Raw genomic sequence first — 13206 nt, 5'->3', positions numbered from 1 at the left:
GTCAGGAAGCTCCAATTATCTGAATCATGGCTTTTGCCCCACAAATAATAATACAATTCCCATTCTCTCTCCTTATTATTTCCTACCTCCATTTCCTACACACAACCTTTCAAATATAGTAGATCCTACTATCTCACATAAACACTTATTTTTTATATTATTATCACCAGAGTCTAAACGTGTATAACCCCGGCCTGCTTTATAAAGTATTTCAAGTATCAAACAAAATTTTGTATATCCCATCATGTATAGTAATATTTGAAGGTTAGGAGAAAGCGTTGAAGTTTAGAGAGGATGAGAATGAAGAAGAAAGAGAGGTGTGTAAAGCATTTAACGCGGTGGGGCAGGTGGCACCTGAAGAAATGGGAGTTCCCCTACATCAACGGCTGAGGTCAAACGTGGAGGGCAGGGACCCCATCATCGCCCTTGGTTTTACGCTTTACCGCCATCAGGTGTTGTCGAAATCAACGCATTGGGCATGATTAGAATTTAGAAGGAAATAATTGATAGGTTTTGATAATTTAGCATGTTGGTGAGTGATTGTATCATGTGATGGATGTGATTATAGAGAGGGGGGACAGGGGTGAGTCTGGTTCACGTGGGAAAGAGGGGCTACGAAAATGAAGGAAGGTGTGGAACAAAAACCTGAGGAGCCCCAACTCACGTGGACCAACATGGCTTCCTCCACCACACGTGCTCCAACCACCGTTTCCACCTCCACACCCGGCCCCACTTCTGGGACAAATTCGTGGGTGTCGCCCTCTTTTGTCCCTTCACGCACCAACACCTTCCTCATCACAATCATTTGAACTCCTTCCTTTTCATTTTCCATCATCACCACTCTCCCATTTTCTTCACTCCACCACGCCACGTCGGAACTTCTATTCTATTCTATTTTCTTTTCTTTCTCTTCCGACTCCCACCCAACAATCAATTCATTTCACAGCCACATATATCCTTTCTCCATAATAACAAAATTTTTTAATTTCAATAATTTCGTACACCTTAATTGTATTAGGACTGCTTTTTATTTTATTCATCAATATTAATAACGAAATTAAATATTATAAAAAAGGGAGAATATTTATTGAGTTGAGAGTTTAGGTAGCAGTTTTGGCGCAGATTGTGGGGTGATAACAATGATGAATCATGTATTTCTTTCCATGAAAAGAGACGGGAGGAGTTCATAAAAGAAGTCAAAAAGGGTGAAGAATTTATTCTTGCATTAATTATATTATTCTGTGAAGGATAAAAAAAGAAAAGTTGAAGGGTGAAAAAAGGTTGCGTCAATTAATTATGATTGGGCTCCCAATAATAGAAACTCATTGGATTATGGGGCCAATCTTTTTCCCATTGGGTCCGTTCGTCACGTGATGCGCGCGTGAACCCCGGACCCTGATTCTGTGTTTTCGTTCATTCATTCATTCATTGCCACAGCACAGTGTATTTGTTTTCGACTTTGGAGATATATGCGGATTGATTAAACCCTCAACTTGCACTGCTTTGTCCTTTCCCTTCCATCGCCTGCGTTTATTTTTCACGGATTTAATTTAATCAATAAAATCTTTACTTATTATATTATTATAAGAGTTTTCAACGATTTATTGTTGAATATTCATATATTAATATATTTAATTTGTTGTTATTTTTTTTTTTGAATAAAAATATTATAGAAAGATTTTTAATTATTTTTTTTAACTGGTTTTGGTGCTAAGTGGTCGTTGTGGTTGTGGATAATGAATGCTACAATTTTCAGTTGGGACAATATACACACCCGAACTGATTAGACTTCACACCTCACTTAGTCATGTCTTCCTTCGTAAGAATCTCGTTTCGATTTTATGTGCCCCACCAATTGCATTACGTCTGTCAGTTACTTCTCTCACAGCCATGATATGATAAATAATAGACACTCCGTTATATTAACCATTTCATTCGTATCATTTTTGCGCCAATTTATTTATTTTAAAATAAAAACAAGATATTTATATAATAAAAATAATTTATACAATACATAATTCATATCATTTTCGATTATCGTAATTATTATTATTATTGTTTATGTATTAGTACACATTTGTGTTGTGTGAGTTTTAGATGTCAACGTACATATAATCAAATACACTTCGATATATTTTTTGCTTTCCTTCTATGTTATCATATTTGTTGTCTTGTCTAAATTAACAAAAAAAATGAAATACCAAGTTAAAGACCACTTGAACTTTGGAACCCTAATATCTTTTGTTTAAACAATTAAAAAAAAATATCAACTTTACCATACACAAAGAAAGTGCACTTTAACATCAACTTTAGTATCATCAAGCTGTCGGTGCATAACTTTAGATCTTTTACGCTATATAACTTAGTTCCAACTTATGTGACACTAACAAAATTATTTGGGAATCATGACGCCAAAAAACGAGTCCAAGAAGAAGCAACTAAAGTAAAAGGAATTGTTCTCATCGCTCGTAAATGGACACAATATGCACTATCACAGTATTAACCAGCACCATAATTCTGTGCCCAAATAATATACAAAGTACAGTACCAATTACCGAAACAGAAAAAAACTTTAATCAGAAAGAAAAAATTATTTTGATGGGGCCAACAAAAGTCATCGAAATAGGTATATCACTCAACTGTTTAATTGAAAATAACATCGTGAATATGTGTAATATTACATTCATGCTTTGTCCTTTGTGTTCTTATCACGACAAAAGAGATAAGAAAACAGGATGAAAATGGAACCATTTTTTAATAACACTATGATTTTTGTCAAAAGAAGATGTAAATTGACTTAGGCCAACCAAATTACGATAGGGAGTGTCAACTTACATTATCGTCAATATATATATATATATATATATATATATATATATATATATATATATATCTCTAAGGCCAGAAATTTGGGGTGATTCATCTTATAAAAATATCGTAATCTAGTCAGCATCTTCAACGACAACGTATGAACACCAATTACAAGGTTTTTACAAATATGACTTGTTTTTATTTAATAGTTATATTCGTTGTCAAAGATGATCATGCTTCAACAATTAATAGATTGCACCAACGACCACTCTATTCTCTCCCGAAAATCAACATATGACTTATCACGTCGTGTTTTTTTTTTTTTTTTTGAAAATATGTAACTTTAAAAGTGGACTAATTGTGTTTATTTTCTCCTCCTCCCTCGGAAACAAATGATGGTGCTATTTGATTATTGTCTCCTTCGTCCAATTATCTCATCCCTAATCATTATATTGCATTTTCGTACCATAATATAATGTCACCATGATCGAGTTTAAATTCGAGGTTCAAATGTTTCCGGTTACAGTGTTTTTTTTTTTTCTTTGATGTTCCCATTCTAATATTTATTTGTTTATTTTGATTAAGATTATGAGATAAGTTTAATAATATTGCCCATGAAAATAATAATAAATTTTAGGGAAAAAGCAAAAGGGTTAACTGTGTTGCATGGTTGCAAAAGTTGCAAAAGCAATGGTGTGCATGTCCTTCACCTCGGGTTGTGAGTAAACCACATGGATCCTACTTGTCTCACCAATTTCCATGTCCAACTGCTGCCGACGGACACCGAAGCGCACGTGCAGAATGTCTATCCCACGTGTACTTTTTCTTTAAAATTATTCTTTCCAATTTCATCTTATACTATTAACTTTAGAAAAAGCATATATACTAATTAAATAAATACTTAAATGAAAATATAAGTGTTTGCTTGATCTGGTCCACGGTCAAACCTGACTTTCCCTGTAATGATGATGATGATTATCGTAATTATTATACCTAATGAAGCTACCTTCCTCACACTTTCTTAACAAACAAACACACTCATGAGTTTCCCAAGCTTAGATTGTGTGATTCTCCACACGTGCATGTGCAAGAGCACTTAAAGGAACATTTGCAGAGGCAACTTGGTTTATGATACCATGATATTGTAATGCAAGCTAGTTAGTTAGCATTTTTAAAGACGTGGCCATGTGAGCGCCTGAGCTGGTAATCATGTGATTAACGGTTAAACCAATGATTTAATTGGTTGGGTTATATCGTTAATCCATGATTCACTTCATGTTGCCTTGCACGTGCATTGCTTTCTTTCTTTCTCGTACCCATTGCCATTTTCTCTGAAAAAACCTTCACAGGAGCATGAATTGAAGGGTATAATCGGAAATATGAAGGAACAGAAGAGAATATTATTGTGTATTATGGGACATGATGGTGCAATGATTATTTATAAATTTGATGATCTTGTGGTACCTGATTTGTTTATTCGATGCAGCATCAAGGTTGGCTCGCATTAACCCAATCATTTCGCTTCCTGATTCTTCAAATCATGAAAAGGTTCCAATGCGTAGGAATTCGTTTTCCCTTGTGAGAATTCTTTGTTGAATTTATTTTTCTGTTAATATTTTTAAATATATAATTTTTTTTAATATATTAAATGTTAATGGAGAAGATGACCAAAATATTGAACTGGACTGATGGATCACAGGCCCCAAAATAATGGGAAGGCCCACATGGAATTGGTTAGTTGGTGGGTTGTTGAGAGCATGAGAGGGCCACCCTGTTAGGTTTGAATAATGCATAAAGAGGTACTCTATTTGCAGTGTGTCCCCTACTAGGGAAGTTTTTTTTTTTTTACTAAAACGTGGTCTACTTGCATTACCTTATTATAGATACAGATTGGGGCTATTACTTGCTTATTTGCTTTACAATAACTTTTTCTTCTAGGTTACTATTATTGGTGCTACGAGAATATCTATGAATTTCCAAAAGCTTTTTAGTGGTAGGAGATTTAAGAGTTGGAATTTTTTTTTGTCGTCCTTTCTACTATTTTTATTTAAAATGCTTCGAAAGTTTGTATCCTTATAAAAAATAAGATTTTGATATACAAATATTTTAATATACCTATGCCCATGGAAGAATGACGAAGTGGCCAAAGAATATCAATTTTCTTTACATATGGAGATTCTCACATAGATCATATAAAGTATGTGAGTATAGTGTATTATATATGATCGAGATTAGATTAGATAAAGTAGCATCATGTAGTAAAATCATAAATATTCTTTATATACCGAGGTTCTCGCCATCAATGTATGGGGTTAATGTATGTATTATATATGACTGAGATCATTTCCGACTAAATAAAGTGACATCATGTTGATAAGAATATCTCCGTCAAAGCTAATAAGGATCAAGCATAATTAGTAGAGGTAAAGGAGTAAGACAACCTTAACATATTAACATATCACCTAGGTAGTTTAGGTCCAACAAAGTAAAAATTCATATAAACTAACTATAACATTGTTCAAGAGATAAATAATTACATATTTATTATCATCCAACGGACATATCTAACTTTAGCGTTAGAGTATTTTTGTAAACACACCCTTATTGGATTAAAGACATAAAAATTTATACACAATTTGGAATACTTAAAAGCAAAGTAAGAACATCTTGAATTGAACAATATATAAACCTGTACACATTTTGAAATACCTAAAAATAAATAAGGAACATCTCAAATTGAAGACAAAAAATATATAAAGACTTCTTGTGAATTCTTTATGGTGTGATTTTGATTTTGTGAAAACATTTAGTAAATTTCAAAATATCATAACCCTATTCTTAAACTTCCACTCATAACACTTAAAAGATCATAACAAGAAACGTAACTTTATGTTCATAAGTTTAGTTTTTTGTTGACACGCGTTTAAGATTATTGTAAAACTTTGTAAAGGCTGCATGCTTTCTATTATAGCAATGAGCAGAGCACTATTTGTTTTTGTAAAGAATAAAAACAAGCACAAATTGAATGAAAAATATAAGCCATAAAAAAATGTTAAAATAAAATACCGGTTCTCGTGTTTTAGTAGAGACGGTGAAAACCCATTTCATTCTCTTTTTCACTTATTTTATTTTCTTCACTGGTAAAAGTTGGGAACCGCACACAAATGTTAAATTCGAAATATTGGTAAGAAATATTATAATTAAATATTTTTCCCCTTTACCTAACGTTCTTAGTTTGCAAAACAATAAAAGAAATCTGAGGAAAACAAATGTTTGACGTACAAAAAGTAAGAAAGTAGAAACCCTTCTACAAATAATGGTTTATCAAATCAAATGAATCCCAACGAATCTAAAAATAGATTATTATATAAATAATTTGTAATGATTAATCATATAAAAATATTTAGCTATATTTGTTAAAGATAGGACTAAAACTTTTTAAATTATATAACGGATGTCATAGTAACTGCTTCGAAATTTTAGTGAAGGAAATGATTTATTTCAATTAATTTGGATATGCTTTGGATTATAAATGGAAGGAGTTTTTGGTTAGTCTTTTAAAGAAATTAAAGACCATAACTGAATTGTTAAATATGATTTTATACAGTCAACACATTTCTTGGGTCACTTCTATTTATTTTGAAATAATTCTGTGAAATACTTTTTACAAAATGATAATATCAGTTCCAAATTGAATGAGAGATGATTAAAAAAAAAAGGTTGGGTAAAAATAAAAACACCCCAAAATGGTTCTTAGATTAAGTGCTTGGATCCAAGTTAATCAAATGATAAACGACTGTTCAACGGAGCTAGTTCTCAAACTCAACTTTCAAGTACTAAGTTAACCTCCTTACTAAACCAAAAAATAGTTTGAGCCCAACTTCTCTGACTATTATCCATTTGGGCCCAACTTCTATGACCATTTGGGCCCGGCACTAAACATAATTCTGAATTGTTTTTTTTTTTATATATATAAGTATATATTAAAAAGTCTTAATTACTCGGATGTACCCATTTTGGTTCGAAAATTTCAAAATGGTACCCACTTTGAACTTTGTGTCAATTTAGTACCCAATTTTGATTATTGCATCAATGTAGTACTTTCCGTTAAGTCTTCACAAATAGCATTAACTACCTTGCCACGTGTCAACATCTGGATTTTTTAATTTTTATTTTTTTAAAATTTTTTTTTGCCACGTGTCAAATCCTTGTTGACACGTGCCACGGTATAAGGTACCTGACAAATGTCATTGTCTTCATTTCAACTTAGTCCCCACATGTGTTTATTTGTTTCAATTTAGTACCCATATATGTTTATTGGTTTCAATTTAGTACCCAATTTATTTGTTTTAATTTTGTCTAAATATTTTTTTACAAAATAGAGAAATATTGTTTCTCCCTTAAGACCAAATTTATTATTTATATAAATGTTATATTTATATTTGTTATTAAAAATGACTTACAATTATGTTATTCATGACTTTTACCATTAACTTTAATATAAATTTTAATACTTAATTTTATAACTCATTTTTAGTAACAAATATCAATATAACATTTATATAAATAATAAATTTTGTCTTAAAAGAGATACAATATTTCTCCATTTAAAAAAAACATTTGAATAAAATTCAAACAAATAAATTGGGTACTAAATTGAAACAAATAAACATATATGGATACTAAATTGAAACAAATAGACACGTGTGGATACTAAGTTGAAATGAAGACAATGACACTTGCTAGGTAGACACGTGGCGCTACCGTGTCACTGACAATGTCACGTGTCACATCAAAGATTTGACACGTGGCAATTTAAAAAAAAAAATTATAAAAAAATTATAAAAAAATTTTAAAAAAAAGTTTAAAAAAATTTTAAAAAAAATTTTAAAAAAATTTTAAAAAAAATTTTAAAAAATTAAAAAATCCAGAGGCTGACACGTGGCAATGTAGTTAACGATATTTGTGAAGACTTAACGGAGGGTACTAATGCAATAATCAAAATTAGATACTAAATTGAGACAAAATTCAAAGTGAGTACCATTTTGAAATTTTCGAACCAAAATGGGTATGATCCCAATAATTAAACCTATTAAAAAAATAATGTAGAAGGAAGTTAAACAAAATTAGGTGTTAAAGACTACAAAAGATAGAAGCTAAGCCTTCCAGGTAAAGCATTTTGATCATCATCAACTAAACTAATGTGAATATTATGATACTCTTATGCTATATCTATCTAATATGATGCAACTGAATTATTTTGATGAATCACAACCCAGCACACAACAAACTTTTTTGTTCAATTGAATAGATTTAGTTTAACAATGAAGTGTAATGTGATTGTTTCCTTTATGTGGATTTCTCTTCATTCATGCCAATCAATCCTCCAACGAAAGCCTTGAATGGTGCAGGCCACGAATATGACAATGATCCATCAAGTAATGGAGTGGTTGATGGTTCTACCTCCATCGTGTTGCTCTGAACAACTTTCTGATTAACTCCTCGCATTCTGAACCTAACTTCATTGATGCTATGTTCTTGGGATGTTTGATCCTTCAAATATGGCACCACATATTTTTTCATATCTGGTTCGGAGATTCCGAGATGCTTTCCTGGAACACTTACGAAGTGAACTTTACCAGCTTCATCTAGAGTTCTTAAGCCTATCCAATCCTCAATGTAGAGTTGTGTCTGTGAAGCAGATTAATACAGTAAAACAACTTTAATATTTTTTGCTTATTTGATGCACTATCACTTCCAAGTACATGATATAAGAAAACAAAGTTGAATTAAGGATCATACCGATTGTGGAGGTAAAATTGGGTTGAAGTAGCCATCTGGGTAATATCCAAACCAGGAAGTTTCCTTTGGTATTAGAACAGTGTCGTGCTCAAACTGTTAATGTACAGCATAAGAAGATAATTATGTAACTTTTCCTTATGAAATGAATTAGCTATATTCTACTCACAATATCAACAAAAATAACTTTAGAGGACTTACCATGATAAGTACCAAATTCTGCAAGCTACTGAATCTTTCCTTGTAAGTGGAATTTCTCTTGTCTGGTATTTCATTGTTAAGCACTGGAAGAAATCTACAGTTCTCCAAATACTCAGGTATGGCCTGGAATCAAAGTTTACACCAATTTCAAGGTTTTGAGCAAATTTAAAGCATATGAATAGCTAAGATACATGAAATTGTGTAGCTGAATGGTGAGTAAAAACAACTAGAAGCTCAGCAGTTTATTCCATCGCAGAAAAACATATTTGAGATTGAAAACTAAAAAAAGTAACTAACAAGGATGACTTTTTATCAATCAATTTGCATTTGTTAGATAAATAAACAAGTTATTAGATATCACACAACTTATAAATTATTTAGCACAGTCTAACTCACATTCGGTAATTTAAGATAGCCACTAGGAGCCAAGTGTTCCTGCAATATTTTAAAATTGAGGTAAATCAGAGACAGTAGAGATCTGATAAAAGACAAAAAAAAAAAAGGTGGGAATGAATAATACTTGAATATAGCTACTGTAAACCTCTCCCTTGATTAGTTGGTCCGCGAGAATGCAAAAGATACCTGACTGTTGAAACAACACTAAAAATCATTAGAACTAGGCAAAATAGAAGTTTAATATATATTGAATTTTTCTAATTTATTCTTTTGCACATATTAGCAGCATGACCAATACTTTTCAGAGACATGACATCAAGTTCAATGTTGTAAGATGATGCAAGCAACCATAACACGGGGCATTAACTAAACACTAAACAGTGAATCTAAAGCACGCTGTAAAAGGAAGAAGTGCATATATATGGATATAAAACAAGACAAAATGCAAGAGTTTTAAAAATTTATTTGATAACACTATAAAAAGATTAAAATTTACATTGTTTCACTCTCTTTCATGATATCAAAAGATTAAGGAAAGAAAAAAACGACTTTGGGTAACATATATCAATAATAAAATATAGAAAATAAAACAGAAAAAAAATATATGATCCTGTTACATCTTAAGAAACAGTCAATTTTTTTCCACTGTCAATTTAGTGGACAAAATTAACTAAGCTAATATAAACAATTCAATGTCAAGTATTCTCTGATGACTATTCAACAAAGGTCTATTTTCTTTTCCTTTTTGCTTGAGTTTTACTCTTATCTTTTTTGTAATCATCTCTGCTATTGTCCAACAAGTTCAGTAAATAATACACAAGCATTCGAATCCAATTCTAACATTTACACTAACATTCTTTGTATCTCTTCTTGCGACCTTCGAATGAAATAATTGGTGTGGTGACTGATTCAATGGGGTGGTGTCAAGACAAAGGAAATTGATGATATAGCGTATGGTATTTCCAAAGTCAATAGAAGACAGAAATTGTAAAGGTATCTTGCTGGAAAAGAACAATGATACTCACACCACATAGGGGAACTGAAGCAGTACCAGCATGAGGGCCTCCTAAAGAAACGAAGTTTTTCACCTGTTCCAAAAATAAGAAGGAAGAAAGAAGAAATCCCATGAATAAATTGACAAGGATGGGAATTTATAGAGACTAAATATACAGAAAAGAAGAATACAGAGAGAGACAGAGAGGAATACTCATAAATATGAAAGAAAGAAGAGAAGAACAATAAGAAGGAAGAACTAAATTGATACATTTGAAAAGAACATGAATAGCATTTCCATTTCTTATTATTTTGAAACAATGAAAGATGAATAACATTTTGAAAATAAAAGAATAGCATTTCTATTTCTGTCATCATAATAAGAAACAATGAAAGGTTAGACTAAAACTACATAATAAAAGCTCCAATTGTAAATTAAAAAATGCATATGCACATGTATAACAAACCACGAATTTGTCAGAAATAATCTCTCTTCATTTTCTTGGCACCAGTCACTTTTTTTCTTTGAACTGAAACCTTACTTTAAAATAGACAAGTAGTAAAATCATACAATTTGAGTTATTGCCTCTCAATTATGGACCAGACTTCCTAATTTCTCACGTGTATATATCTGATTATGAATATGTGCAAGTACAGTTAAGAGTGAAATATGTAGAAACACAGATAAAGCAATAAGTTACGAAAATTAAAATAAGAATTGCACATCTAAACTTGTGGATTCTTACGGGAGGTCCTCCTTCACAAAATTCCACAACGCCTCGACCAATTAAATTTCCCTGCAAGAAGATAAATTCAAGAATGAATCACAACAGATCTAAAACTATAAAAAAGAATAAAGGTGAAGATTGGATATTGGATATTGGTCATCTGCCGCAGTAGTATATCGATCACTCTTTTCAGTAAATAAGTACATAAACGATGTGAAGCGTTTTTAATACGTTATCACAACTCGAAAACATAGTAAAAAATGTACATAAGTGAGAAGAATAAAGTGAAGATATAATCTTTACCAATCACCATATATTTTGCTAAGGGGACTTGCCTTATTCAAACCTTTGCAGCTGACAATAAACACTTTTTCACATAAAGCAAGCCTTAAAGGACAGACACAACTATGTCAAGGATGTATTTTAACCACAAGGGCTTGTAGTAATGCAGCAAAGAAGGAGGAATAGAAATATATAGGCATTCGAAAGAAGATCACTGATGAAGCTGAATGGTGACTAAGATATATAATTTCATTGGACAAGTTGGAAATTTAATAAAGCTTATGAAACTCTATTCAACTTCAGTTTTTACGACAAACAGACATGGTTCTCTCAAATATAATTTCCCAACTTTGTTGACGCCATCAAAGTTTTTTTTTTTTTTTATAAATGATGTGATGTGATAATGATCAAATGCTTTCCAATATAATAGAGCAATAATCAGCACTCTCTTGCACTTACTACAACAACAAAAGTCTCATCCCACTATGATCCACTTTACATGAACATAACAAGAGAAAAATGAAGAAAATCCCAACTCTCATGCTTTACCTGGGAAAGTCCAACAATGTTGTACCCTTCCTTCAATTCTTTCATTTTCTTCACCTGTACATGTTGGGAAGTGGAGTAGCAAGTTTAAATTCAAAAGCCTAGAAATGTGAAGTGTTATCAGTATCACAACTTAGCAGAAATCCTTTTCTCACCTTTTCACAAACAATATCAGCCTGCATACAAGGAAAAGATGATAAGTTAGAAAATAGTCAATACTTCAAATACCTCCAATACGGCAAATCCTTCTGACCTATTACCTGCTCTTTCAAAGACACAAACCATGAATCCCATGATCCATTGCCAATCTCGCTGAAGAAATAGGGGAACTTTATCAGTGGTGAAATCAACATTACATTACAGTCTACTTTCAGAAGATAAAAAAAGGCAATGGAAGATAGTGGAAAGAAATTCCTTTACAAGAAATTAATACAAAAAGTTATACAAACATACACGCAATATCCTTCAACTCCAGAAAAGCTGCTCAATTCCTCAGTGAATCTTTTCAATCCGCGATTAGAGCACTGATCCCCAATTCCTGCAATCAAGAACCAGTGTAGTCTATAATTCAACTAAAAGGCATGGCATGCCAAAACTAGAATTCAATCACAACCAGGTAAATCAGAGTTCAAGAAAATTCCAATATACAATGCTGAATCCATCTAAAATGAACCAGGTAACTCTAACATTTTTTGGTCAAACGTAATCTAAGACAATTGATTAACTAAAAATAGGGTAGAAAAAAAGAGTGTACAGTGAAAATAGTTTTTTTTTTTTTTAAATATCTACTGATTCGTTAGAATCTCCGGGCGGGCAAAAGGAAGACACTTTCCTCAACCCCATCAAACAAGGACATAACATGAAACGAAAACCTCAACAAAAAAGTAATAAGAATTGGACTCCCTAGTAAGTTCAATCAAGACAAAAAGCAAGAACACCATGTAGTGGTTATATAAACAGATTGAAAAACTGAAAAGAAAAGAAACTTACCATGAATTACAATGAAGGGTATAGAGTGTGAGACGGAGAAGATGAAGGAGGTGAAGATGAAGAAAAAAGATATTGAAGGAAGAGCCATAACGGTATGAACAGAACGAGTGTCCGATTCTGTGAGACTAGGAAAAGGAAGGTTTTTTTTTTCTGTTAGTGAAGGCTACCAGCAACTGCTAACTGCTACTTGTTGGGTTCAGATTGGTAGCGTGCAGCACGAGACAAGAAAGAGATGAAAGGAAGCTAAAAGGGTTTTAATTTAAATATCTTTATTTTAAAAAATATTAATTTATATTTTATTTTTTTTAAACAGCATGTATATTATTATATAAGAGATAATCTTAAAATTAAGGATGACAAAAATATTTACGTTTGCGGATATATGGGGATAAAATTCATAGTCGATAGTCAGTAACCATTGGTATTTATTATTTGCAGGTAGTGGATAGCGGATATTTTA

The 13206-nt window shown here is 31.8% G+C and overlaps 1 protein-coding gene across 1 annotated transcript; it reads right to left on the bottom strand.

Moving 5' to 3' along the window:
* Positions 1-7903: 7903 nt before the first annotated feature.
* LOC114173446 (uncharacterized) lies at positions 7904-12972 on the bottom strand. The gene is made up of 12 exons (XM_028057855.2): positions 12747-12972; positions 12210-12294; positions 12017-12068; positions 11912-11932; positions 11760-11813; positions 10947-10997; positions 10233-10295; positions 9332-9397; positions 9208-9246; positions 8812-8934; positions 8614-8706; positions 7904-8502 (listed from the first exon to the last, which is right to left on the bottom strand). The coding sequence occupies exons 1-12, from the start codon at positions 12832-12834 to the stop codon at positions 8161-8163; spliced, it is 1077 nt and encodes a 358-aa protein (XP_027913656.1). The 5' UTR covers positions 12835-12972; the 3' UTR covers positions 7904-8160.
* Positions 12973-13206: the final 234 nt, after the last annotated feature.

This window comes from Vigna unguiculata, chromosome 2 (genome assembly GCF_037176805.1).
Source record: "Vigna unguiculata cultivar grain cowpea cultivar isolate G323 ecotype 2 chromosome 2, ASM3717680v1, whole genome shotgun sequence".
Lineage (NCBI taxonomy): Eukaryota > Viridiplantae > Streptophyta > Magnoliopsida > Fabales > Fabaceae > Vigna > Vigna unguiculata.
Note: the sequence above shows the minus strand (reverse complement) of the source record. Positions and strands in the feature narration are given on the sequence as shown.

Bases quoted from the DNA above. Each gene is read 5' to 3' on its own strand.
- LOC114173446 (XM_028057855.2), bottom strand. From the start codon at position 12,834: ATGGCTCTTCCTTCAATATCTTTTTTCTTCATCTTCACCTCCTTCATC. The intron at 10,998-11,759 runs GTAAAGCATGAG...ATCTTCTTGCAG, and splicing joins ACATTGTTGGACTTTCCCAG to GGAAATTTAATTGGTCGAGG. The intron at 8,503-8,613 runs GTATGATCCTTA...TCTGCTTCACAG, and splicing joins CAATTTTACCTCCACAATCG to ACACAACTCTACATTGAGGA.